The following is a 27,409-nucleotide window of genomic DNA, read 5'->3' as shown; positions in this document are numbered from 1 at the left end:
CAGTGGGCTGCGCGGAGGTTCCGGCTCCCTCTGGCGGCCCTCCAGGGCACAGGCGCTCCTTCCGCCAGCCACGCTTGGGCCTCAAGTCTTCCCGTAGTACACGGCTCCGCCCCTTCGATTTCTACAAGATTCGGTCTCTTGGCCTGCCTCTCTCAGCCAATCATCGCGGGCTTAGAATAACAGAAGGCGGGGATTTCGCCAGATCGGCAGCACCATCAGCCTCTGGCATGAGGATGGGCTGGGATAGACGGCGCTGACATCCAATAGGAATAAAGCGGCGATCCGACGCGAGCCAATGGAGTTGGGAGGCGGGTTCGGTTGTGTTAGAAGGGGCCCCGGGGATTGTCGCCGCCGCTATCCCGGCGTCGGACGTGTGGGGCAGCTGCCCGAGTCCTTGGTTGCGGTGTTAGCTGCTGCCATGAGCTATACAGGTGGGCCCGGCAGGGTAGGGGTCGGGCGCCGGGTGGGGAGGGACAGGGACGTGCCAGAGCCGCACCGGGCTCTCCCACACCTCCCCCGGGGCCTGGACGCTGCCCTCTCTGCGGTCACAAAATGGCGCCGCGGGCCCATCGCCTCAGGTTCGCCCCCCTCGCGCCTTGGCGTCTCAGTTCTTTGTGCTTGCGGCTTAGCGTCCTGGCTCTCGGCAGCCCGAGGTCTTGGCCTCTGTCACCGGTGTCCGAGGGCCCTGGCCTGGGCGCCTGCGTTCTCTGAGCCCATCACCTCTGCCCTTGGCCCGGTCTCCTCAGACCCAGATTCAGGCCACCCTTTTTCGGGTCCTTAGCCCTTGAGATCGGTCGGCGGGCCTGGCTGCCGTCGCCATTGCCGCACCCTGCCCCCCGCGCAGTTTCCCTGCAAAACGCCGCAGCCACCCACCCCTCCCAGCCCCTTTGCGTGCTCCGGGCTAGGAAAGGCTCCTGGCCCCAGGCGATCAGTACATTTTTGCAGGGTTCGGGCCGAGCGGGGAGCCTCGGGGCCAAAGGGCTGAGCCTGAGCCTTGCGAGGAGTGACCGGCTTCTGTGTCAATTCATTCACCATCTGTCAGATTCATCGTGTCAGGTGCTGAACAGGCGCTGGAATATTGGCAGGAAATCCTCAAGCAGCTAACGGGCAGATGTTAGCAGGAAAACAAACGAATATAGGATGTATTCCCCGGCGGTCAGTACTCCGCGGGGGCTGCTCTGTTGCGGGGGGTCAGGGGGAGGGGGTTGGGCTCGCTGTGAAGAGGCGACATTTGGGCAGAGACCTGAATGGAGTGAGGGGGAGTTCAGGGTGTCTGGTCAGGGGTGCCGTTGGCATAAAGGCCCAGGAGCAGAAACGGCCTGGCTTGTTAGATGAGCAGCTAGGGAGGCCGGTGGGATTTGAGCAGAGGGGAGGGTGGCTGATGAGATCGAGAGAGAGGGGGCCCTGGGAGATGCTTGGGCGATTGTAAATTATCCCTGGAGGACTTTGAAAGGCCGCCTGGGTTTGCCTTTGGCAGTAACAGATGAGGCCTCTCAGCTCGGAGCCATAGACGAGGCCCCCCCGTTTTAATGGGGGTACCCGGCTGGTGAAAGTGTGGTTGCCAGGTAACCTACATTCTGCTTAGAATGTTCGGGGGCTGACGATGGAACCGGAGCCTCTGGGGCCGCTCTGTAGGCTGTTTTATGTTGGTTTCCGCAGGGAAGTGGTGCCAGGCCTCCCTCTTCCGGCCCCCAGGCCAGGAGCTTGGTGAGAACCCTAGCTTTTCGAGTAACCATCCCTTTGCCCGGTGGTGGTTCTCAACCAGGGGCGATTCTGCCTTCCCACCCTGCCCCCGGTCCGTTTGGCGGTGTTTGGAGGTGTTCTGGGTTGTCACATCCGGGGGTGGGGTTGCTTCCCTCATCTGGGGGGTAGAGGCCAGGAATGCTGCTGACCATCCTGTGCCGTGCCAGATGGACCCCGCCACGGTGGATTATCAGTAGTGCCGAGGTTGGACAGCCCTGCCCTAGCCTTTCCGTAGCTTTCCTGGTTCAGGAGGAAAGTCAGTCGGGTCGCGGCTGACAACTCCGGAATTGAGACGCAATCGTTTTCTCCAAGTCTTACCAGGAGGTGGAAGACAGGTCTTTGGTTTTTAGGGGCGAGACTGCTGAGGAAACCAGAGGATGGATGGTCGGGTGCTGTGGAGTAGCTTAATGAGGGAGCATTTTACGTTTATAGACAAGGAGGCCGAGTTAGGCCGCTAATGGCCAGGTCTCAAGTTCAACTCCAGATCTGGTAGGCTTTAATTCCTGGCTCACTGAGGGAGTCAGGCTAATGGGGCGATGATTACTTTTTCCTTGGTCTTGATCAACTGAAAACCACAGCAGCTTGATAATGTGAGTCTTTCCCTTTAAAGAAGTAGACCACTAAAGTCAAAAGCTTTTTAAGTCACATTTCAGACAACTCTTTGCCTTTAAGGAGGAATTCTGGAGGACTTGACGCAAATGTTACCATGATTATTACGCATAGAAAATGATTACAGTAGCTTTTTTTTTTTTTTGATGATCTGTCCAGCTTTTTAGTCTCTTTTTTTTTTTTTTTAACTTTTTTATGTTTGTTTTTATTTTTGAGAGACCGTGCGCAAGCGGGGGAGGGGCAATGAGAGAGGGAGACACCGAGTCTGTAGCAGGTTCCAGGCTCTGTAATGTCAGCACAGAGCCCGTCGTGGGGCTTGAACTCACTAGCCGTGAGATCATGACTTGAGCTGAAATTGGACGCTTAACGGACTGAGCCACCCAGGCGCCACTGAATTCAGTCTCTTTGTGTGTACTTGGGAAAGGAGGCCCTGTCTGTGGCACTGAGGGGAAGGATGAGAGCAGTGGAAAAACAGGAGAGAAAAATGCAGAATCAGGCCTTCAGAGGAAGGTCTGAAACACTACTACCAGTCCTTTTATAAGAACATTCATCTCACACAGTGTTTGGTGGTGTTAGGAATGCACAAGTGGTTCAGCTCAATGGTTCTGGCTTGGGATCTCTCATGAGGTTACGTTTTAGATGTCGTTGGGACTGTACTCATCTGAAAGCTTGCCCGGGGCCAAAGGATCCTCCTCTGAGGTGACTCAGACTCGCACAGCTGGCAGGTTGATGCTAGCTGTTGGTTCCCCACCGAGTGGGCCTGTCCACAAGCCTGCCTGCGTCTCCTCACAACGTGCTGGGCTGTTGTTCCCAGAGTGAATGATCTAAGAGAGCAAGGCAGAGCCTGGGAAGTCATACTCCGAGGTTTCTGCGGTCTTACTGGTTACGCGGGCTACCTCTATTAGTTTGGGAAGGGACGGCGGAATGTCAGGAGGCAAGAATCCGAAGAGGCCATCTTGGAGGCTGGTTACCATCAGGCTGGAGGCAAGCTGACTTCATTCCAGTTGTCTTCTAGTTCTTAGAATTTTTTAAATGTTTGTTTATTTTGAGAGGGGGAGAGAGAGAGCGCCAGAGTGGGCGCTCATGAGCAGGGGAGTGGCAGAGAAAGAGAGGCGAGAGAGAATCCTAGGCAGGCTCCGCACTGTCAGCACAGGGCCTGGCGCGGGGCTCAAACTCACTCACCAACCAGGAGATCATGACCTGAGCAGAAATCAAGAGTCTGACACTTAACCCAGGGAGCCACCTAGGTGCCCTGACCTCTGGTGTTTATCACTTTTTGTCATGTGTTCAAAGAATCTCCTTCCAAAAAAAGAATAAAACTTGGGGAATAAAAAAAGAAGCTTGGGGAGCCTGGGTGACTCAGCGCAGAGCCTGCGTGGGATTCTCTCTCCCTCTCTCTCTGCCCTTCCCCCGCTTACATTCTCTCTCCCCCTCTCAAAATAAATATAAACTTAAAAAAAAAAAAAAAAAAAAAAAAAAAAAAAAAAAAAAACCCTGAGAAGCTTTGTGTATTTTTGAGTAAAAAAGATGTCAGTCTGACCAAGAAGGAGGGGTTATGATACATAATTATAAATCCATGCCTGAGCCTTAGGTTTGTAGGGTCAAACCCTTGCTTATTTTATTTTCTCCTCTAGAGCTGATCAGGCTGGTAAACCGAGCCAAGGAGAGAAGGTTGGAACCGACAAAAATTTATTCATACTTGGAGCTTAATTTGCTCTAGAGACAGTATCGTGGAACAAGACGTTAACATGGGGAGGACCAAACTAGAGCAGAGGCTGCCATTGACCTCTGAAGGTTTGGTGGATTGTCTTTCCTTTTTCCCAGGGAAGAACTAGGGCGCCTCTCCTTTGAATAGACATAGATCTTTTGCTCTGCAGCTTTCGTACTGCGTTCCAGTTAGTAATCCTGTCAGGGTGTGGTAGGTTCCAGCTGCGGCTGCACTGTGTACAAACCACAGTAGCTGAAGTCTGGAGCCATTTTGCGGGGGGCCATATTGCTGAACAAACAGGTTTCAGAAAGCTAGTTGAGCAAACAACGGAGAAGGTAAACGCAGGCTGCTTATGTGTACACTGTGGGGCTTCCCCACGGGTGAACCGTACAAAGCACGCTTCCAGTGTTTCTTGTGGACAGTGCTTATGTCGTAGGCATGTTGGGATGGCCCCTGGAGGGAATCCATTCTAATGTCCCCTCTTTCATTAGGAAAGGCGAAGAGGTTTGGGTGGATACTTGGGACTCTCTCCTTCACCACTGCCCAGTCTCAATTCCCTCCTCTGGGAAGTAAGGCTAAAGTGTGGGTCCACCGATCTTTATTTGAAACCCTTGGAGCTGGGTATATTTTGGAGTTCTAGCCTGAGAGAAGGACATTCCACAGCACTTGAGGTCTGGGGTAGCACCCTGTAACTAAATGCATTATTTCTGTACCAAATTGGGTAAAGAAAAATCGTAATTATCCTCACAGGTCAGTTTTGCCCCACAATGAGTGTTGGCACCACATTTGAGGAGAACACTTGGTTTTCAGACCTTTTTGGACTTGGAATTGCAGGGTAAGGGATGTTGGCCCTGTCCCCTTTGTTGGCTGTGGTGAGGATGAAATAAAATAAAAAGGCTCTTAGCGCCCTGCGGGGGAGACACTTGTTCAGTGTTGGCTGATGTTGGCGGCCATCTTTGTTGCTTTGGTCTTAAAAGATGAGCTAGAGAGACTGTCAACATGTGAATGCCCACCCCGAGGGGAGGCACTTGGTGTATGCTTTTGCTGTAAAAAAGCTGTCAAAGTCATTGGCTTTAATTTGTCAGGAGTTGGCTCTGCTGAGAAAAAGCAAATATTGCCTCTTATGGTATCCTTCATAGTTTCAGTGCTAAGGGTAAATTACTTAAAAATAATATTTTGTTATCATTTTTTAAATGTTTGTTTATCTTGAGGCAGAGAGAGAAGAGAGAGAATCCCAAGCAGGCTCTGCACTGATAGTGCAGAGCCTGATGAGGGGCTTAAAACTCACAAACCCTGAGATCATGACCTGAGCCAAAACCCAAGAGTTGACGCTTAACCAACTGACCCACTAGGCACCCCTAAAAATAATATTTTTAAATGTAATTTTGACAATACTATCAGGGTTCATCATTTAAGAGTAGTTTCTGGTAGAGGTTTAAGTTTTCTTTAGTTGGTACTAATTCATTTTAAGCTAAGAAATCGTTTGAGAGTTGAGAAAACAGGAATACACATGCCACGTATAATATTTACCCAATATAAACGTGCTCACCCCAAGTAATTGCATTGAGGAGGTAATGTACACGTTTTTTTAATGAGAAAAAATACAAAGCAGTTTTGGTGTCAGATTTGGGGGAAGGGGAGGGGTGTTATTTGCCTTAGTATTGTTCAGAACCAAGTCCCATCCTTGTTTGAATTGGCTCATGTTTCAGTCATTTGATGTAAGTATTTTTCTCATTTAACTGAATGGTTTGGGTACTGATTTATCAAAACGAAGTTTTGGTTTACAGTGTTTAAACTTTTGTTTGTCCAGTTCTTCTGGTGTAGCAAGTTAAATATAGCCCATCTTTTCATTGGCTAATATATTCTGGAGGTATAATTAAAGTGTTCAGAAGCTAGGATTTTTGGAGGCTTTCCATTGAGGAGAGGGCCTGCCAGCCAGTCTACACCAAAGGGTAATCTTAGGTCATCTCCACATGGCTGGTTTGGGGAAATTAACCACACTGTGCATATATTTAGGCTTTGTCCAAGGATCTGAAACCACTTTGCAGTCGACATACTCAGACACGAGCGCTCAGCCTACCTGTGACTATGGTAAGTGTGGGCCCCTGGGAACCAGAGGGTGCGTGCTCTGGTGTCTTCTCAGTTGCCTTTGACTTTGCCCTGCCTTGCTTTTCCAAATGCAAACTTGTATAAAATGGTGTGGTGGGCTGTTAGAATAGCCGGTGCTTCCCTTGGAGACAATTATGGGAAAGATGGCTGCTGACTGAGCAGGCTAGAGTTCTTGGAGCTGTAAATGATTGGTTCCTTTGACCCCGTAACATTTTCTTAGAAGCACATACGGTCTGTGACAAAAGTCTGGCTTCAGAAAATTCCCTTGAGGGTCTGGGAAGGAGAGTGGCCAAAGTCCAAAGGATGGTCTGAGCTAGAAACCAAACCATCAGTTTAGCTTCAATGTAGTGTGTGGGACCTCTGTACGAGAGAAGCTGCCTGTCTGAATCTAGCAGGGTTTTTAGAGACAGTCAGACCGTCCCAAGCCAGCGGGTTCCTCACATAGGGTTGAGGGACAATGTCCGATTGATTTCTCAGTTGTGATCAGACACGCTAATTCTCTAATTCAGAAATAGCCACTCACAGAATCCACAGATGTTCTCTGGGTATGCTCTGGCAACCCTGACTGCCAATAAAACCAGTCTTTCTGTGGTCTGTGACTGTTGGTGTCTGTGAGAAGGAGCCCTCTTTGGAATTAATAAGGATAATGCCTTGATTGCTGAGATGGGTAATTTGTTTTACTACTAAGGTCTGGGGAAAGACCAAGCCTACACCCTGACATTACCTCAAGAGTCACTGAATCAGTGGACATAAGTAAGCTCCCTGAAGTATTAGCATCTGGTCCCGGGGGAGAGGGAGACTTAGAGAATGTTTTGAAATTGAGTATGGAGGTATCTGGTATTTCATAAATGAGAAGCGACTTGGTTTGTATGGCTTCCCTATCCTGCCTTGTCTGCCTCACCCCTTTTAATCAAACAACAGTCCAGATTGCACATCTTTTTTGAATTATTTTCCTTCTGGTTTATAAATTCTGGGCACAAGCATTTTAACAGATGTGCCATTTGCAAATCTTTTCTCCCAGCCTGAGGATCATCTCTACTCTTGTCAAGTGAATTTCGAAGAACAAAAGTTCTTCATTTTGATGAAGTCCAATTTATCACGCCTGTGTGTTTTCTCTCTCTCTCTCTCTCTCTCTTTCTCTAAATAAGTAAACTTAAAAAAATAAAAATAAAAAAGATGGGCATCTGGGTGGCTCAGTCATTTGAGCGTCTGACTCTTGGTTTCCACTCAGGTCATGATCTCCTAGTTCATGGGTTTGAGCCCCGTGTCAGGCTCTGCGCTGACAGTGTGGAGCTTGCTTGGGACTGTCTCCCTCTCTCTCTGCCCCTCCCCTACTCTCTCTCTCTCTCAAAAATAAACAAACATTAAACAAAATAAATTTTAAAAAGATTTTGTTTTTTAAGTGATCTCTACACCCAGCATGGGACTTGAGCTCACAACCCAGGAATCAAGAGTTGCATGCTCTACAGACTGAGCCAGACTGATTTCTTTCATTAGAGTTTTGTAGTTCTCAAAACACAGATCCTGCACGTAGTTTGTTATATCTACACCCAAATATTTCCTACTGTCAGTGCCAAGGTAAATGGTACGTTTTAAAGCTTCAGTTTTCAATCAGTCATTGATAATTTGAAGAAATTGGGTTGATTTTTATTTATTGACCTTGTAATAAACCTTGCTAAGCTCACTTATTCTTATAATCTGTATGGATTTTTTTTGAGGTTTATGTAGGCAGTCGTGTGAAAGAATAAAGGCCATTTTATATTTCCTTCTGGCTTAAATTACAAGAGCAATAGAGCAACTTTAAATAACATTTTGAAAAACAGTCACTCGAGACCCCACCATTTTATTTTATTCTATTATTTTTATCATTTATTTATTTATTTTTGAGAAAGAGAGAGAGGGTTGAGGAGGGGCAGAGAGAGGAGACAGAATCAATCCCAAACAGGCTTTGCATAGTCAGCACAGAGCTTGATGCGGAGCTCGAACTCCCCACCGTGAACTCATGACCTCAGCTGAAACCAAGAGTCAGTTACTCAACTGACAGAGCCACCCAGGTGCCCCACCATTTTAATACTTTTGTCAGCATTCCTAATTTAGGTAGTTGAATAATTTATGGGTGGATAGAATTGTCTGTCTTCCTTTATTTGCTTACTGTTAGAAGCATTTCCTCGTACTATGTAAGGCTTAACAGATTCTTTTTTTTTTTAATGTTTATTCATTTTTAAGAGAGAGAGAGACAGAGTGGGGGGGGGGGGTGGCGGGGGGGAGGGGCAGAGAGAGAGGGAGACACAGAATCCGAAACTGGCTCCAGGCTCTGAGCTGTCAGCACCGAGCCTGATGCGGGGCTCGAACCCACGAGTGGTGAGATCATGACCTGAGCCGAAGTTGGATGCTTAACCGACTGAGCCACCCAGGCACCCCAGTGGATTCTTTTTTGATGCCTATGTGAGCTTTGTCACCAAGAAGGTAGGCTGTAATCTGGATAACTATTTCCTTGAAGTTGAACATTTCCATTGTTTTACGTTTTTGTTCTATAAGTTTTGCTTATGGTGACCATCTGCTTTTATTTTTCTCTTATTAAAAAAATTACGTCCCTAAAATTCCCTATGTCAGCACTGGTCTCATCCCCTCTGGGGGTGGAAGTGAGCTGTGATGTTCTTTTGGAAGGGACAGGTCTTGGGGACTCCCCAGGCCTCATAGTGTAGACAATGGTTTCCCTTTGAAGGCACCTTGTGGGGAAGCCCTTCAGGGAGTCTGAGTTGCCCTGGACATAGCAAGTAGTACCTGGAGAGTGCTTGCTGAGGCCTGTCATTGGGCCATCACCTACTTGTCCACCCACCTGTCCTTGTGTTTACAGAGTTAGTGCCCATTCCTGCTTCCTTTCCTTGTGCTTCCCTGCTCTGTGCTGGCAGATTTTCGGTGGCTAAAGCTCTGGGGGGACCATATACAGGCCTCACAAGCAGAGCCCCAGTGGGTCTGCCTGTGCTTCCCAGTCCTTTCTCCTTTTGAATAGCTGGTGTCCACTGTTCCTGGTGCAAACATCCACACGACTGGGCTCTGTTAGCTGCTTCAGCGAAGTGTGTATTATTCCTTGTGTGCTTCTGCCAGCCTCTTTTCTTGCCTGTCAGAACTCTCCGTTGCCACTCCACTCGTCTCTCTCCTGATTTCCTGCTCTGGGCTGTCCCTTTGCTGCTTTCTAGTTAGAAGTGGCTCCTTTAGTGAGCAGTGCTCTCGGCCTGAGCCGTGCCCAGCACTGCCAGCCTGTGCTTTTGCGTTCTCCGATTGATAGTTGAAAAACTGAATGAAGGAGAAGCCTCTGCTTTGGTTTTCCCAACTGAAAGGATTTTTGCTTTGTGAGCTCTGGCACTCGAGGTGCATTAGATTTAATGGTCACCTAGGGTTCTTTGCTGGTTTCTGACACCTACCCATTCTGTTTATGTGCTGGATTGAGGAGGAACCTGAGTGTAGGACCTCGGGTCTACGCCTGGCCTGCGCTTTTCCATCTTTTCAAGTTAATACACTCTTGCTCTCTTGTGGCTGGACTCTTGCCATCCATCATGCTGCCATCTCACTGAGCTTTGGTCCCTGCCTTGGGATGAACATGTCTTGTCTATCTGCAGGGTAGAGACAATAGGGAGTAGGAGGCAAGTCTGGAGTCTCCCCAGAGACATGGGGAAAGTGGTCACCTGTTCTGGTAGACTCCTCTGGGGAGAGGAACCGTGTTTGCTTGACTTGGAATTCCCACTTGGCTTTGCACTTTGTCAGTTCTCACTGGCTTTATGTTCCTGAAGGAATTGATTTTTCTCATGTGCTGTGATAAAATCCAGAGCATATTTGGTTTATAATCCAGATCGTCCTCTCAATAGCTTTTGAAAGGTAGGAGCTGTGCCTTGTCCTTACCTCTGCTAACGTGTTTTAGCATTGCACACACATGCAATTCAAGGATATGGTGGCCCTCCTTGTTAAGGCATATGCTTGGAAGAGTAGGATGGTCAGTTTCTCTGTTCCAGATGGCTTTTTTGGGTGATTTGAGTGATGTGATTTTCAGAGTGGATGTGGGCTCTGTGCCGAACTTCTTGTACAGCACTGTCGGTGAGGCACCGGCATCCAGTCTCCTCTTCTGATTGGTGCTTAGCAGGAAGTTGGGGTAATCTAATTCTGGCTCCTCGGGGAGGAGTGTAAAGAGCCAATTCCTTAGCTGACAGTGTTGGCAAGGAGGGGGCCCTTAAGAGCTGGTCAGAGCCACAGAAGTTTGGGCACCAGGGTTAGGGAGTGACCTGGGTCGTTTATGTAGTGCTCTGAAGCTCAGAGCTTCCCGGGGGAGATTCAGTCTTCTGTAATCAGTCAGATACTGGGAATCATCATCTTTGTGTCTGAAGTAAGCTCTTGTTGTATTGTCATCAATTGTAGATGTAATTACGCTTTTACTGTTTGTAGGATATGGAACTTGGAACTCTGGGACAAACAGAGGCAAGTATTCCCATGATGGCTCTCCTGTCCCTTGGGATTAAACTGGTTGTGTTTCTACCACTGCCCAGCTTGCCCAAAGTGTATCGGGAGGTACCTTCGGGGGGCCCGGGGACTCTGGGGCCAGCTGCTCTTTCACAGGAGGTCCTGTAGTTAGGGCCCACCCAGCCTGAGGTGGCTAGGGTCCCCATTTTGTCTCTGTGACAGATGTCCTTGTCTCTGTGTTTGTCTTGCCGTGTCTGTGTGCGTCTCCTCTCCCTATCCCTGCCATCTCTGTCTGTCTCTGTCTTCCTCATTGCAGGCTACGAGAACTATGGCTATGGCTATGGCTATGGCCAGGATAACACCACCAACTATGGGTATGGTATGGCCACTTCAAACTCTTGGGAAATGCCTAGCTCTGACACAAATACAAACCCTAGTGCTGCGGGTAGCGCCAGTGCCGATTCCGTTTTGTCCAGAATTAACCAGCGCTTAGATATGGTGCCACACTTGGAGACAGACATGATACAAGGAGGCATGTACGGCTCAGGTGGAGAAAGGTGAGTGGGTGTCTGCCCAGGGGTGAGACTCTGCAGGGGCGCCTGCTGCCTACTGGCGTCTTCCTCTTTGAACCGCCTCCTGTGTCTGCTTCCTTTCTTCTTGCTTTGCAGCTGGGGCTCCCAGAGACTGCTTGGGGTCCAGTGCACTTCCCTTCTCTGGCCTGAGCCCCCTCCCTGCCCCTTGCAATTGCCTGGTGGCCAGCCTCTCCCCCAGCTTGTAGGGTGAGGAACAAGCCCTAACAGGGCTGGTTTTGCTATCCTCCAAATGGCTCTTCTCAGGACCAGAGTGTTAAGTGACCCCTCCTTCTGGAGACGGCCATTTGGAGGAGTTCTCCTGAGGCTTTGTATCCTCAGATAGGGCTGGTGGGGGGGATGAGTCCTTGGGGCGGACCACAGCGAGCTGGGCCATCCCCACCTAAGAGACAGAGCAGATGTGGACACTTCCTGTCTGCTCTTCTGAGCCTGACCCACGTGTGCCTCTTGGGCCTCAAAAGCACCTTTGTGAGGCACTGTTGTTGTCCTCATGCTCAAAGCACAAGAGGTCACATCCCTTGCCCAAAGGGACCTAGGAGCAGGTGGTAGAGCTGGGCCTGCCACCTAGACCTGCCTGATTCCACAGCATCAGGTGGTGGGCGTCTGTTACTGTCTAAACTGGTGCCGGCGTAGAAGTCCTTGTGCCCTAGTGAGAGGCTTCAGTGAGGAGGGCATGTGATGGTGTGGGGCAGCCTCGTGGCTCCAGCTGACAGATGGGAGGAGAACAGAGAGTAAGGAGGGGTCCAGCTGGGCACTGGTGGGTTCAGGTGAGGCCCCGGGGCCACTGGGGAGCAGAGGCTGCCAGAGGGACTTTCATGCTCTGGCTCTGTCGCAAGCAAAAAGGGTGGGGGGAGCCCCAGACATGCCCCCTGTCCTCCTGCTTGGCAGCCGCTGTGCTTGCAGCTGAGGGGCTTGGCTGTTTGCTCAGTGGCCAGGTGGACCCCTTCTCTGCAGGTGCCGGCTACTTGTGCCCCTTCTTTCTGCAGTCTGGGACTGGGGGGCAGGACAGGGGAGGGAGTGACCAGGTGGTGCCGGCTGCTTCTCCCGCAGCTGCTGCTGCTGCTGCTTGGCTGCCCAGCTTTGCATGGAGGGGCCCCCAGGCCTGCTTGACGTGTGGGGCCAAGGCTGGGGGTATGTGGGCTGTTCCCACTGTTAGAATAGCTTTGTGTGGCGCTCTCTTTCTCCCAGGAGGGAGGTTTGGCCTGCCTTCCCAGTTGCTATGGAGGGTTCCATCCCACAAGGTTGATGCGATAGGGCTCTTTTTCTAGGCCCTGGGCAAACTCACAGCATCTTTCCTGGGAAACCCTCTCCACTTTGTCTCCCTTGTCCTTCTGGGTGGTGAGGACCTTTGGAGTGCTGGAAGTTCCCTCAGCCAAGTGAGATGAGACCGGCACAGGGTTTCTCATGGACGTTATCAGCCCTTTTGGACAAGCATTCGTGTGCTGGACTGCCCACATACCACAGGGTGCTGGGCTGCCTGGCTCTGTACCCTGAGGTACAGCCTTGGGCATTGTGGTTACCACATACATACGTACATGCTTCGTAAGGGCTGTGGGGTATCTCTGCCCCTATTTGAGATCCTCTCCACCCTATTGTCCGTTTTTCTTAGGGTCCCCAGGCTGGTGCACGGGCTCCCAAGAAACCTTTTTATTGGCATTTTTAAACACTGTGCCTCTCTGACAGGGTGGGGTGGGTTAGAGTGGGATTTCCCATCTCCAGGACAGGAAGCTACTGGGAAAGGCAGGAACAGTAGGCTACACCCAAGGGAAATGAGACCTGAGGGCCTCCCTGATGCTTTCCACCTGCTTCTGCAGATACGATTCCTATGAGGCCTGTGACTCGAGGGCCATTCTGAGTGAGCGCGACCTATACCGGTCAGGCTACGACTATGGCGAACTTGACCCCGAGATGGAAATGGCCTACGAGGGCCAGTACGATGCCTACCGTGACCAGTTCCGCATGCGTGGCGGCGACACCTTTGGCCCACGGGCTCAGGGCTGGGCCCGGGACTCCAGGAGTGGCCGGCCGATGGCCTCGGGCTATGGGCGCATGTGGGAAGACCCTATGGGGGCCCGGGGCCAGTGCATGCCTGGTGCCTCCCGGCTGCCCTCCCTCTTCTCCCAGAACATCATCCCCGAGTACAGCATGTTCCAGGGCATGCGTGGCGGGGGCACCTTCCCAGGTGGCTCCCGCTTTGGCTTCGGGTTTGGCAATGGCATGAAGCAGATGAGGCGGACCTGGAAGACTTGGACCACAGCCGACTTCCGGGTGAGTGGAGGAGGCCGTCCCTCTGGGCCCCTGACTGGGTGGAGCGAGGGTCCTAGAGCCACCCGCCCTGACGCAGCTCCCTCTCTCTGATCCAGACCAAGAAGAAGAAGAGAAAGCAGTGCGGCAGTCCTGATGAGCCAGACAGCAAAGCCACCCGGACGGACTGCTCGGATAATAGTGATTCAGATAATGGTGAGCTAGGGCACTGGGCTGCTGCCCATGTCCCCTGCCCCATGGAGCTCCTGGACTGAACTCGTGTTGTTTTGCCTTTCAGATGAGGGCACTGAGGGGGAGGCCGCAGAGGGCACTGAAGGCGCTGAGGCTGTGGAGAAGGGCTCCAGAGCAGTAAGTGGCCGGGCCCTGTGTGCTGTCAGCAGGTGGGGCCTGTGAAGAGCGGGCTGGCTGAGCCCCTGTGCTGCAGAGCAGGGCCTTCCACGGAGGCCACGGGCCATCCTGGTCATGCACGTGTGACCAACACGAGAGAGGTGGAGATCTGATAGAGCATGGGCTGCGAGCAGGCCACACAGCCAGAGCCCAGGTTTCTTTATCAGGAGACGGTGGAATGAGCCCCCTGCGCAAGGGCTGCTGGGAGGATGTGAGGCTCCGTGCTTGGTACATAGCAGGGCCTTGTCATTTAGAGCCTTTGTAAATGACTGTACGAGCTTTAACGTGGGGCGTTTGAAATGGTGTTCTAGGAAGGAGAAGATGAAGAGGGAAAAGAAGAAGGCAAAGAAGAAAGCAAAGAGGATGCAGAAAAGGGTGAGTCTTCTGAGCGGCCCGGGTGCTGGGGCGGCGCTTCCAGGCATTCACAGTTGGAGGGATCCAGCTGAGGGCAGGGCTGTGACAGATGTGCGGCCAGCTGGGGCCCTCCCTCGTGGGGCTGGCATGCGCTGGCGGGGGGCTCCTCTTCCTCTGTTCCTTCTCACTCTGCCCCACCCCCCCCCCCCATTCTTCCCAGACAGAGGCTGTGGGTGGCAGTGGTCCCTGTCTGCCTAGCGCATTGGCTTTACCTTTCGGTGGGGGCAGCAAGCAAGAGAGTTGGGGGGAACCCCAGGCATACGCCCTACCCTCCAGTAGTGCACAGCTCCGAGTCCTCAGTGGCTGGTGTCTGAGCTGGGACCCTCGGTGGAGTTTTTACGGCTCTGGTTTGCGTGTCCTCTCCCTTAGCGCCTCTCCAGCCCCTGTTGGGAGTCCGTGTCCCCCTACCTGAGTGATGAGCGCCAGCAGGTACCTAACAGTAAATCCAGCCTCAGCCCAGTGTTGCCGCGGTGCACTGTGGGGGGTGGGCCGAGCCCTGTGAGCTTTGGGTCTTTACCTCTGGGGGCTGCACTTAGGCCTCAGCCATGGCCTCCCTGCATCCCGCCACCTGGCCCCTCTGAACTTGTGCCAGCGTCCCCACCGAGATGGCTTCTGTTTGCCTTCCAGCCTCCCTGGGGCCCACTCTGTGGAATGTGGGTGTTCTGGAGAGCGGTGGGGTCAGCCTGTGTCCTCCCCTCTTCAGGACCTAGGCCAGAATGGTTCCCTGCCCAGCCCAGGGTACCCAGCCCTGCTCGTGGCCGGAGTCCTTGTTCGGACAGCTGCTTTCAGGATGGACTATCTGGAGTAGAAGGCGGGTGATCCAGCCAGAGGCCCCAGGGCCTGCCCTGACCTGGTGGAGCCAGGCTAGTGACTGTGCCCTCTGTTTCCACAGGGGCCCTCAGCACCCAGGACGATAGTGGCCAGATCAAGCGCAAGTTGCAGGCAGGCAAGAAGAGCCAGGATAAGCAGAAAAAGCGGCAGCGAGACCGCATGGTGGAAAGGTAACCAGCTGCCCTCCATTCCTTTGCCTCTGCCTCGCTCGGGGGCTGCCGCCTGAAGAGCAGGGCCGTAGCTCTGCCGCCTCGCCGCCCTCTGGCCTCCCTTGGGAGCTGCCACCTGCTCGGCCGTGCATGGACCCTGCTTCCCGCCAGGCCCAGCTCCCAAGGCCTGACTCCATCCCTGCCCCACTGCGGCCGCCTGGCGACCGCTAGCGTCTTTGACCTGAGACCCGACACTGCTCGGCACCGTTGCCCAGAAGCTCCAGCGCTAGGTCACTCGGCGCACGAGCCCCGAGGTGCACTGGGGGCCCGCTGCCCCTGCGGGAGGGGGCCAGCTCATCAGAGACTCAAGGTCCAAGGCGCCTGTGCCACCCCAGCTAGCTGCCAAGAGGCCGTCGCCGCGCCCAGGAGAGATGGCAGCACCTGTGGGCTGTGGCAGCCTTGGGCCTGCCCTCTGCCCTGCCCGCCGGCCCTGTCAGGCCGGGCCTGTCTGCGGCTGAGCCCTTCACGCCCCTTGGTCGGGTCTGTCTGCCCTCAGGGCTCCCGCACTGGCGCTTGCCTCCTCCTCCTCCGCCTCAGACTCTTGCTCTTGCTGGACCTTCCTCAGCCTCGCCGGCGCCCGGCCCCTGGGCTCTCCAGACAAAGCTGACCCCGTGGCCCAGATAAGGACGTCCGGCAGAGGTAGGGACCCGCCCCGAGGCCTCGGTGGCGGCTGGCCTCCTCCGCCCCTTGCCACGGCGGCCTGCTCCAGCTCAGGCCCCAGACCCCGGGCTTCTGCTGTGGACACCAGGCCCAGACAGAGCACCTCGCTCAGGTGACTCCAGGCTGCCCTCTGGCAGGCCAGGCGGGCGCCCTCCTTCCAGCTCAGACTGGTCTCTTCTTGGAAGAGGAAGATGAGGCAGCAGGAGCCCAGGCCTGCTTGCCTCCCATCCCTCCCGACACCACCCCCAAGCATTCTGAGCAGAGGATGGGCTGGGCCTTTCAGTCCCCCAGACCCAGAAGGAAGATGCAGCACCTTTTCGGGCCCTGCCTCGGGACTGCGTACTCCACTCTGCACCTCAGGGCCACCTGGCTCACGCCAGGGCATCCTTCCTTCCGGTCCCCAGCTGGGCCAAGTGCACAAGCTCCTGCCCAGCCTTGGTAGAGAGGCCCACCGGCAGCCTTCCAGCGACTCCTTGCCTGTTGCAGCAGCTGCTGCCTCAGGGTTCAGCCTCCTGTCTGGGAAGGAAGAGCTCCTCCCCTGTCCCCCACGTTGCAGTAACTGCAGCCTGCAGACTTTCTGTCCCTTTCTACTCCCAACCCCACTGGTCCCAGCCTGTCCCCCTGCCGGGACCGAACGACAGAGGCCCGTGAGCAAGGCCTGTTTCAGGGCTCGCAACTGGGTTGGGTGAGGCAGCAGCGCTGTACCGTGGGACCCTCGAGGCCTCAGCCCTTCGTTTCTTTCCTGTGGCAGGATCCAATTTGTGTGTTCTCTCTGCAAATACCGGACCTTCTACGAGGAGGAGATGGCCAGCCATCTCGATAGCAAGTTCCACAAGGAGCACTTTAAATACGTAGGCACCAAGCTCCCCAAGCAGACAGCCGATTTCCTGCAGGTGAGCCTTGGAGCGGCACAGCTGCTCTTAGCTTCTCGGACTCCTTGGAACATAGAGCAGCCACACAATCCTTGGATCTCCTCGGTGTCTTTGGCAGGAATACGTCGCCAACAAGACCAAGAAGACAGAGGAACTCCGGAAAACCGTGGAGGATCTTGATGGTCTGATTCAGCAGATCTACAGAGACCAAGATCTTACCCAAGGTAAGGAGGTTCCATCTCACTCCAACTAGGCAGGGATTCAGCCTGCCCTCCTCTGGTTCTGAGTGGGGTCACGACACCCCTCTGTTCCCCCAGGGAGGGTCAGCGAGAACAGCCTCAGGCCCACGTGGAAATGCAGGGTGAGGTGAGGAGCTGGTCTGGTGTTTTTCCCAAACTGCTGGGTCTGTCTTAGGCACCTGGAACCAGTGGTGACTCTCCTTCTCCGCCCTACAGAAATTGCCATGGAGCATTTTGTGAAGAAGGTAGAGGCAGCTCACTGTGCAGCCTGTGACCTCTTCATCCCCATGCAGTTTGGGATCATCCAGAAGCACCTCAAGACCATGGATCACAACCGGAACCGCAGGGTGAGTGGCCACGGGTGCTCTCCTGCCATCCTGTGGGTTGACTTGGTGAGGCGTCTGGGAAGGTCCTGGGGTTATAACCTCTGCCTGCCCATGAGGAACTGTAGGAAGTGTGGCAGGGCAGGCAGATAGAGACATTTCTGGCCCATTGCAGTCAGTACAGCTACAGGGAGAGGCGAGGGAAATGGGGAGAAGGTGTGGGAGAAGGTGTCATCAGAGCTGGACTGTAACACTATGGGATATGGGGGCCTCTGTGTGCATAGGGGCCACCAGCCAGAATAGGTTCAGAAACCAAACAAAAAGTGTGCAGTGCAAGTGCTGCTGGAGGAGGGGTCGGGGCTTCAGAGGTTCACGAGGGTTGGGATGACGGTCTGGGCTCACTCCTGTAGGCAGCAGAGTTTTTAGGTCAGGCGCTGTGACGGGGTTAGAGTTGGTGTTGCACCTGGTGTGGAGGGAGACGGTGCGGAGCGGGGAGTGGAGGAACTGCCGTAGTACTGAGACAGAGGGGGGCCTCCGCTTTTCGAGTGAGGAGAAAGGAAATGACCGGGAGTCTGGGATGTCTCAGGTTTCTGGCTTGGGTAACTGGGTGGCCAGAGCTGCTGCTAAGGTGGGGGGGTAGGTATATGGTACAGGGAAAGGAGCGAGTCCGGCAAGAAGGTGAACAAATTCAGTCTCGTTTTCCGGTGTGTCCCCAGTGCCTAGCATAGAAGTCAGGGTGGGTGTTTTGTGATTGAGGTGGTGGTGGCTGTTAGAGATCCGGTCTGGATGGAGGGGCCGTGCAGTAGGGAGAGAGCTGAGAAGTCTAGGACCGGGTCTGGGCCAGAGTGAGGCTTGACTGCCATCACCTGGAGGAAGGCGAAGGGGATTTATGGGCAGATGATGACAACCAGGGGAAGTGTAGGAAGTAGCATTTCTCAACTTTTTTCCACGGCCATCAGATTCATCTCTGGTCTTTCTTGGTGCACTAATTCTCAACAGTGGGATGCGGTTAGGTGGTTGAGGAGATCTTGTAGGGGTCTTGCCATGACTGGGTTTTGAACTGGGAGCTGATAAGGGGTAGGCAGAGAGCAGATGACAGAGGATGGATCGTGCATAATATTAAAATGTGGAAAATCTAGGTGATATGAGGATAGCTAGTAAAACATAAACTCCAAATTGATCCTAAAAGAAGTTTACAGAACAGAAGAGGGGCACCTGGGTGGCTCAGCTGATCAGGCATTCTACTCTGGATTTCGACTCAGGTTGTGATCTTGTGGTTCGTGAGATTGAACCCCATGTCGGGCTCTGCACTGACAGCTTGGAGCCTACCTGGGATTCTCTCTCTCTCTCTCTCTCTCTCTCTCTCTCTTTTTTCTTCCCTGCTCTCTCCCTCTCTTTCTCAAGTAAATATACTTAAAAAAAGAAAAAACCATAACTACTAATGGAGGGATTTGGAAGGGTGAGGAAAGACAGAGATACTTAGAAAGCACCAGAAATCATTGATATGTGAAGATTTGAGTATAATTTCAATGTCGTATTTTTAGAGATTCCAACTATGGAAATGAATGGAAACCTTATAATTATTATTTTTGGTAACAGTTTTATTGAGATATAAATTGTATATCATACAATTTACCCATAAAAGCTGTACGATGCAGTAGTTTTTAATATATTACAGTTGTGTAGCCATCACCATAATCAATTATAGAACACTTTCATCACCTCAGAAAGAAACCCTTTAGCTGTCATTCCTCTCCCCCCACTCCCCACCCCTCCTGTCCCATGCTTCATGCTTCCTTAGTCTTAGGCAACCACTAATATACTCTTTGTCTCTGTATACTGTCTCTGGGTATTTCATGTAAATGGGATCACAAAATACATGGTCTTCGGTGATCAGCTTCTTCCACTTAGCATAACGTTTTCAGGGTTCATCCAGGTAGCATGTGTCAGATTTTCATTCCTTTGTATGGCCTAATAATACTCTCTTGCATGCATAGACCACATTTTGGTCTACCCATTCATTAATTTGGGCATTTGGATTGTTTTCACTTTTTGGCTGTTATAAATTATGCTGTTACAAATATTTGAGCATTTGTGTGCAAGCTTTTGTGTGGGTATATGTTTTTATTTCTCTTGTGTATGTGTCTAGGAGTGGAATGTCTGGGTCAGAAGTAACTGTTTAACTTCTTGAGGAATAGCCAGATGTTTTCCAGAGTGGCTGCACCATTTCTATTCCCTATCAGCAACTGTGTGAGAGTTCCAATTTTTTCATACTCTCCAGCACTGGTTATTCTCTTTCTGATTCTAGCCATCCTAGTGGGTTTGAAATGGTATCCACGGTTTATTTTTCATTTGGATTTCTCTAATGACGGTGATGTTGAGCATCTTTTTTTTTTCCCTTAAGTTTATTTATTTATTTTGGAAGAGAGCGCGCATGCACGCGTGTGCAGGAAGAGGGAGCAAGAGAATCCCAAGCAGGCTCCGCGCTGTCAGCGCAGAGCCTGATGTGGGGTTTGATCTCACAAATCTCGCGATTATGCAAAATCCAGAGTTGGATGCTTAACCAACTGAGCCACCCAGGAACCCTCCCCTCCGGTTTGATGATCTTTTGAATGGTTCGTTTAATCCATTCACATTTAATATTATTGTTGAGATTATTAGATTTGCATTTCTTGTTCTGTTCCCCCTGTATTGCTTTTTTGTTGTTTGTTTTGGTTTGGTTTTGGTTTTAATTAATTTTTAATTTCCTTAATGATATTTTTTGTGCTACATTTTTAGGCATTATTTTTTGAGTAGTTTCTCTAGGTCTTATCTTACACATATTAACTTCTCAAAATCTGTCAGGTACAATAACCTAATTTCAGTGGGATTAAGTTACTCACATATAGCTCTCTCTACATGGGAGATTTTTGTGTTATTACCATTATACATAGTATTTTATTTAAATGTGTTGTAGTTCCAATAACATAAAGCCAATGATAAAATAACAGTGTAATTACTGCTTTACATAATATTATGTCTTTTAAAAAGGAAGCGGACAGGGGCGCCTGGGTGGCGCAGTCGGTTAAGCGTCCGACTTCGGCCAGGTCACGATCTCGCGGTCCGTGAGTTCGAGCCCTGCGTCAGGCTCTAGGCTGACGGCTCGGAGCCTGGAGCCTGTTTCCGATTCTGTGTCTCCCTCTCTCTCTGCCCCTCCCCCGTTCATGCTCTGTCTCTCTCTGTCCCAAAAATAAATAAAAAAACGTTGGAAAAAAAAAAAAAAAAAAGGAAGCTGACAGGAAGAGAGGCATCTGGGTGGCTCAGTTGGGTAAGCATCCAGTTCTTGATCTCAGCTCATCAGGGCTTGATCTCAAGGTCGTGAGTTCGAAGCCCCACATTGGGCTCCATGCTGGGCATGAAGCTGAGTATTTTATTTTATTTTATTTTATTTTATTATTTTTTTATCTAAAATGTTTACTTATTTTTGAGGGAGAAAGAGTGCACGCATGAGTGGAGGAGGAGCACAGAAGATCCCAAGCGGGCTCTGTGCTGACAGCAGAGAGCCCGATACACAGCTCGAACTCACGAACCTTGAGATCATAACCTGAGCTTAATTCGACACTCAACTGACTGAGCCACCCAGACACCCCAAGCCTACTTAAAAATAAATAAGTAAATAAAATAAGGAAGCTGACAGGACAGCAATTATATATTTGTAGCTTTTGTTATATTAGCCTTCTTATTTTTTATTTTTGGTTCTCTTCATTTGTGTTCTTCCTGTGGATTCAAGTTCCCACTTCCTTGTTAGTTCAGTACAACTTTAATCCCCCCACCTTCTTTGTGCTGTTATTGGCAAACATATTTCTCTATGTTACAGGCCAAACAGTACTCTGTGTGTGTGTGTGTGTGTGTGTGTGTGTGTGTTTTATACAACTTCTTTTCAGTCAGTTGAGAAGACAGGCAAAGAATTATACATTCATAGTTAGTGTCTTTTATAATTACCTTTATTATTTTTTCACATGGATCTGAATAACTGGGGCCGCTTGCTTTCAGCCTGAAGAGCTTTGGTGCTTCTTACAAGGTCTGCTGGCAGCGGACTCTCTCAGGTACTCGTTTTGGGGAATGTCTCTATTTCACCTTAACCTCTGAAAGGTAGCTCTGTTGGGTGCTGGAATCTTGGTTGACACTTTTTATCTTTGAGCATTTTCAGTGTCATTTCACTGCCCCCTGGCCTCGTTTCTCGTGACAAACCAACTTTTAACCTATTGAGGTTCCCTTTTAAGTGATGATTCATTTTTCTTTTTCTGCTTCAAGCATTTTCCCTTGTCTTTGACTCAGCATTTTTATTACGAGGAGTCTTTTATGGATCTCTTTGTATTTATCCTACTTGGAGTTTGTCGGATCTCTACATTCAAATCTTTCATCAGATTTGGCAAGTTTGCCTACATTTTTCTTCATGTATTTTTTTCTGCCTCTTTCTCCTCTTCTTTTGGTGTTTCCATTATGCATATGTTGGGTCACCTAATGGTGTTCCAAGGTTGTCTGAGACTGTTTTTCTTCATTCTTCTCCTGTTTTTCAGATCATATCTACCAATCTATAGATTCTCTAAGTCTTCTGCTAGTTCAAATCTACTGTTGAGCCCATCTAGTGAATTTTTCATTTCAGTTATTACGCTTTCCAGCTCCCAAGATTTTAGTTTTGTTTTTTTTATAATTTGTCTCTTTACTGATATTCTCTATTTGATGAGACCCTGTGATTATGCTTTTCTCTTCTTCCCACCCCCACCACAGTCTTGCTACTATATTTGCTTATCTGTTTGTTTAGTCAAATTATTTTTTAAGTCTCTGCCAGAGTGAAACCTTTGCTAGGGTGCCTTGAATGAGGAAGCTGTGAGCAAGGGCCTAGCCACCCTGGGATAACAATGGTTTTGACAGGGTTTTTTTTTTTCTTGCCTAGACTACCCTTAGCTGTTACAAACTATACAAATTGTTGACTGATGGCTGTGTTGTTTTCAGCAATGCCTTGAGGCATTAAATTGCTCCTCAATCTGATCCAATTAAATAAATCCACACTCTTCTATAGGAATCATCTTTGAGGTCATGGTTTGAGAGTTCTGAGCCCTGTAGGCTCTTCTTAACTGTCCTACTGGTTCTGGTAACCAGGGAAGCTGATGGTTTAGTTTATATTGTTATCACATCTACTAGTGTCCCTGTTTTTCTGCATACCCTCCTGTCTTGAACTTCTTCACAGTCTTGTGAATAAAGTAAGTTCCTTTGGGAAGAGATTTGGGAGCTCATTGTTTTAAGGCCTACCCCTGGGTAAAACCTGCACCTAGACTCTGGAGCTGGGTGGGGGGATTATGCAGTGTTGCTTTCTCAGTGCCTGCTGTTTTAAGAGAGACTGGGGAGAGAAGGTGACAGCTGTAGCCTCTGGTCTTGGTTTGGTTTGCCTCTCCAAGGCACAGGACCTCTGCTTTATAAACAAGCCAGAGCTAGGGCAGCGTGAAACCTATTCTCAGCATACTGTGCCCTAGGTCAAGCCTCCATTCCATGAATGGGGGGCTGGAGAGAAGAAGGGCACCACCATCTCTCAGATGAACTTGTCTAGAACTTAGCTTCCACAGCAGGTAGCTCAGAATGAGAATTGATGACTTTCCGTGCCTCCTGAGAAGATGCGGCCTTCCAACTGTGATGAGCTGGGTAGAGTCCGAGGCCTGTGTTCTTGGGCTGCAGCATCTGGAGTGGGTTTTCCCATCACTCTGAACTGGGAAAGGCAAGAAAGCAACAGGTCATGTTTAAACCACCACAACTCACAATCTTTACTGAGTTTTAGTAGCTTTTCCTTAGTGTTTCTTCATTCACTGTATGTCCTTAGGACCATTTCCCTTGACTCGAAAGGATTGTGGTGTTTTATCGTCTTCATCAGTTTCACCAGGGAGCAGGTCCACATAGCTTGTCAGGTTTCCATGCTGAAAGTCCATCCCCCGTTGCATTTTTAGGAAGACTTTTTAAACTTAATTCCAAAACTCTGATAAGGATAATGCCAAAATGAAACTGTAGATCAGTTTAGTGTTAAAGAATGAAAGTGCTAACAAGTAGGGGTACCTGGCTGGCTTGGTCAAATAGAGTATGCGACTCTTGATCTTGGGGTTGTGAGTTCAAGCCCCACGTTGGGTGCAGAGGGTACTTAAAGATAAATAGTAAAAATAAATAAAGAAGAATAAAAGTGCTAAGTAGAAATTACTAATTACCAATCCAGTGTATTCAATTCAATTCAAGCATGTAATACACTATATAAGTATAATTCGTTTCTGGAATATAAGGATGGCTTGATAAGAAATTAGCAACTATCAAGGGTGCCTGGGTGGCTCAGTTGGTTAGGTGTCCGACTTCAGCTCAGGTCATGATCTCGCACTCCGTGAGTTCAAGCCCCACGTAGTGCTCTGTGCTGACAGCTCAGAGCCTGGAGCCTGTTTGAATTCTGTGTCCCCCCTCTCTCTCTGCCCCTTTTCCACTCATGCTCTGTCTTACTCTGTCTCTCAAAAATAAATGTTAAAAAAAAACCACACACATAAAAAGAAATGAGCAACTGTCAGTGAGTGTGAAATACTGGAAATGAAAACTTTATATGCAAATAATCTGACTATATTCTTAGCAAGGCTGAATGATTACAGCAAAATGGCCTTAGAATTAATAGAATTTCACAAAGAAGGGGAATTTAAGATAACATACAGAAAGTAATAGCTTTTCTCCATTGTAGTAATACCCAGTTAGAAATGTAAATGGGGAAAAAACTACTCATAGCAATGACAAAATCCACAAAATAACTAGGAATATAGATTTAAGAAGAAAGGTATGGGATCTTAAACTCGATATGAAATAAGACTTCAGTGAATAGAGAAATATACAGTGTTCTTCTTCGGAGATTTAATAGCAGAACAAAACAAAACTACATCTCCCCACATATTAATGTGGACAGTTAATGGGATTCCATTCATACTCTGGGGAGGGAGATGGAATGAAATTGTTTGAAAGTTTTATGTTGTAGAATTAAGTCTAACAGTCAAGAAAATTATACAAAGGGCAGTAGTTGAGTTCAGGGACTTGGTTTTTCAGGTAATAACCTTTTACAAAGCCACTGCAATTAAAAACAAGTGATATTGGCATAGTAATAAAATGGTGGAACCAGATTAGAGAGTCTAATGAAAGATCCCAGTATGTTTTGGAACTTAGTAACTGTTAAAGTCAGTACAGGTTCCTTATCTGAAATCCTGGGGCCAGATGTTTTCAAATCAGGTGTTTTTTTTTTTTGGTTTCAGAACATCTACACGGTAATGATCGCTAACATCCCTAGCAGGATCTGGGAAAGTGACTTGTAGTTGAACCATAAGTAATTCTTCAAGTGACTTACAGAAGTGGGATAAATAAAGACGGTATAAAAATATAATGGAGTTTTAGGGGAAAACTTTTCCTTCTGGGTTTCAGATTTGTGGAAAAGGGATTATAGACCTATATGTCCATTCAACGGAGAGACAATGGTTTATCTCATAAATTGCTGGAGAAGAAAATTGGACCCCTAACCTCATACCATATATTCAATTCCAGAAATAATACACGTGAAAAATAAAAGAGCAAAATTTAGAAGATCGTTTGTTTACCTTGAGGTTACAGAAAGCCTTCCTGAGAGCAAGCCAGGAAACCCAGAGGTTGTGGAGAAGATGACCTCATAGAAACGCTGGGCAGGTGGCCCAGCATGCGTATCAGATCACTCAGATTTTGCTGTTGGGCAGGGCAATGCCCTGAGAGGCAGCACACATTCTTTTCTCTTTCATTGGACCACAAAAGTATCCAACAGTGATAACATCTGATGCTGCTGAGGAGGCCAAAGGATAAGTACATTGTTTTAATACAGGTGGAGGAAGCTCCACCTACTACAACTTACAACTTTTTTTGCAGAGTACTGGGGCACCCGTCACTTTGGGGAACCTGTTTGGTAAAATTAAAAGCACCAACATGGAAGTATTTAAGGTTATTTTGGTGGTGTTTGGTTATTGTAGCAAAAATCTGGAAACAATGTAAATGGGCTTCAGCTGGGAATTGTGTGTACCTGTCTGGTGCCTCCAGGGAGGAGGATAATGTGTTGGCAAGTGAGGAATTGGGGAGGAAGTGGGCTGACCTAGTATCCTAATTGTGCATCTTTAATTTGTTTCATTTTGAGCAACAGACCTTGAAGTCTGTCGGTATTTTCCCCAAGCAGTAGAGAAAATGAGTAAAGAAGTGAAGGTTGGGAAAGGGAGTAGAAACAGCAAGGGAGATGATGACGTATAGAGTTGGCTGGGGTGCCACAGTAGGGTTTTTGGAGGTGGGCCCCTCCTTCCCATGCCAACAAAAATAGCTTTTATCCTTGTCTTTCGGCTTACAGCTTTCTGCATAATCTTTATAATGATGAAAGTGAGAGTTGCCTGTACTCCGACCATTGAGGGAACCGCTTACCATTTCAGACAGAAAGGCTCTGGCATGCTGTGTGCACACTGGCCCATCACACACCTTTCTTATCACACAGGGGGAGAGATGAGCCCTATTTATGGACTGCACGGTCATCTTTTTGAATGTATGATTTATTTAACAGAAGAACATTTAGGTGCTTTCCAGTTTTTCAGTACTGCAAGTCCTAGTATAGATTCCTGTAAAGAATTACTGAGACATTTTAATTTTTAATACATTTTATTTAAACTGCTTTCCAGAAAGGAAGTAAACAGTTGGCCCTCTCACCATCAGGGGTAGAACTGTCTCTCTTCACTGAACCTTGACATTTGGGATATAATTCTTCATCTTGGGGATTCTGTGGGTTAAAGGAGGTATATCCCTTAAATGTGCTGTTTGACATTTGTGTTCCTACTTTTATATTCTCCCTGTTGATCCTAACGAGTCCCTTGCATATGGGCGGTTGGCTTCTTGTTGGGGGTTGCACCTTCAGCATTTAGTAGGTTTCTTAATTTGTTCACTGTCTGTAGTTTTTATGTAAGCACATTAGATTTCTGCTGTACAGCTGTAAAGACTTGTTTTTAACCAATACAGTAAGTATGGTGTAGAAGAATGGAGCATCTGAACAAAGATTAGGTCTGGGCTCCGTGCTTGTACCCAAGGTACACTCGTCCACCTATACCACGTGGTTAGAATCCTCAGCTGTGCTAAGCTAAGGGTAGAGGGGTTTGGGAGGGCTCTGCAGATCTGGAGAGGTGGGGGAGGGGGGCTTTCCGGCGCCAAGAGCAGCCTCTCCAGCCCTGCCTGCCTTGCTTGCAGCTCATGATGGAGCAGTCCAAGAAGTCCTCCCTCATGGTGGCCCGCAGCATCCTCAACAACAAAATCATCAGCAAGAAGCTGGAGCGCTACCTGAAGGTGAGGCGCGCCACCCCGGGGTCCCCCCCCCCCCCCCTCCCCCGGACCCCGCGGGTCCTCCCTTCAGTATCTGTGTCCCTTCCCCACAGGGTGAGAACCCGTTCACGGATAGCCCCGAAGAAGAGAAGGAACAGGAGGAGGCCGAGGGCGGTGCCCTGGACGAGGGGACGCTAGTAGAAGCGGCAGGGGGCGCGGAGGGTGCCGAGGGCGCGCCGGCGCAACCCCCAGTGCCCCCGGAGCCCGCCCCTGGGGCCACGTCCCCACCACCGCCGCCGCCCCCCGAGGAGGAGGAGGAGGAGGAGGAGGAGGAGGCCTTGCCCCTACTGGGCGGCGCGCTTCAGCGCCAGATCCGCGGTATCCCGGGCCTCGACGTGGAGGCCGACGACGACGAGGAGGGTGGTGGGGGCGCACCGTGACCTGGGCCCGCGGCGGGCGGGACCCGCGTGGCCAAGGCTGGAAGCCGAGCCCAATAAAGTTCTTTCTACCCCACTTTTCTTGTTCGTTTGTTGGTGTGCGGCACGGTCGGCGTAGTGGGAAGCGGGCTGCGCCTGCGCGCGGGACCCGGGAAAGGGTGGGGGTGCGACTGCGCACTGGCGGCGGGGAGCTAGAGGGAAGCGCCT

At 49.9% G+C, this 27,409-nt stretch overlaps 1 protein-coding gene across 3 annotated transcripts; it reads left to right on the top strand.

The window, feature by feature from the left end:
- The first annotated feature begins 298 nt into the window (after positions 1-298).
- Positions 299-27,278, top strand: AKAP8L (A-kinase anchoring protein 8 like). 3 transcript variants are annotated; one of them, XR_009609545.3, is made up of 15 exons: positions 299-431; positions 6,077-6,151; positions 10,607-10,639; positions 10,938-11,178; positions 13,026-13,479; positions 13,575-13,671; positions 13,754-13,824; positions 14,175-14,238; positions 15,170-15,278; positions 16,729-16,870; positions 16,968-17,073; positions 17,305-17,435; positions 21,444-21,496; positions 26,694-26,789; positions 26,879-26,895. XR_009609545.3 is itself a non-coding variant. In XM_060630481.2 (15 exons), the coding sequence occupies exons 1-15, from the start codon at positions 419-421 to the stop codon at positions 27,203-27,205; spliced, it is 1,857 nt and encodes a 618-aa protein (XP_060486464.2). In that variant the 5' UTR covers positions 299-418; the 3' UTR covers positions 27,206-27,278. The 3 variants fall into 3 exon arrangements, 2 of the variants coding, with proteins under 2 accessions (XP_060486464.2, XP_060486463.2); XM_060630481.2 differs by lacking the exon at positions 21,444-21,496 and having other exon boundaries at positions 10,938-10,995; positions 11,098-11,178; positions 26,879-27,278; XM_060630480.2 differs by lacking the exon at positions 21,444-21,496 and having other exon boundaries at positions 26,879-27,278.
- Positions 27,279-27,409: the final 131 nt, after the last annotated feature.

The sequence above is a fragment of the Panthera onca genome, chromosome A2, assembly GCF_046562875.1.
Source record: "Panthera onca isolate mPanOnc1 chromosome A2, mPanOnc1 haplotype 2, whole genome shotgun sequence".
NCBI classification, from domain to species: domain Eukaryota; kingdom Metazoa; phylum Chordata; class Mammalia; order Carnivora; family Felidae; genus Panthera; species Panthera onca.
Note: the sequence above shows the minus strand (reverse complement) of the source record. Positions and strands in the feature narration are given on the sequence as shown.

Excerpts from the sequence above, each read along its gene's own strand:
- AKAP8L (XM_060630480.2), top strand. Across the intron at positions 15,279-16,728 it reads CGAGACCGCATGGTGGAAAG|GATCCAATTTGTGTGTTCTC; the intron begins GTAACCAGCTGC and ends TTCCTGTGGCAG. Across the intron at positions 17,074-17,304 it reads AGACCAAGATCTTACCCAAG|AAATTGCCATGGAGCATTTT; the intron begins GTAAGGAGGTTC and ends TCCGCCCTACAG.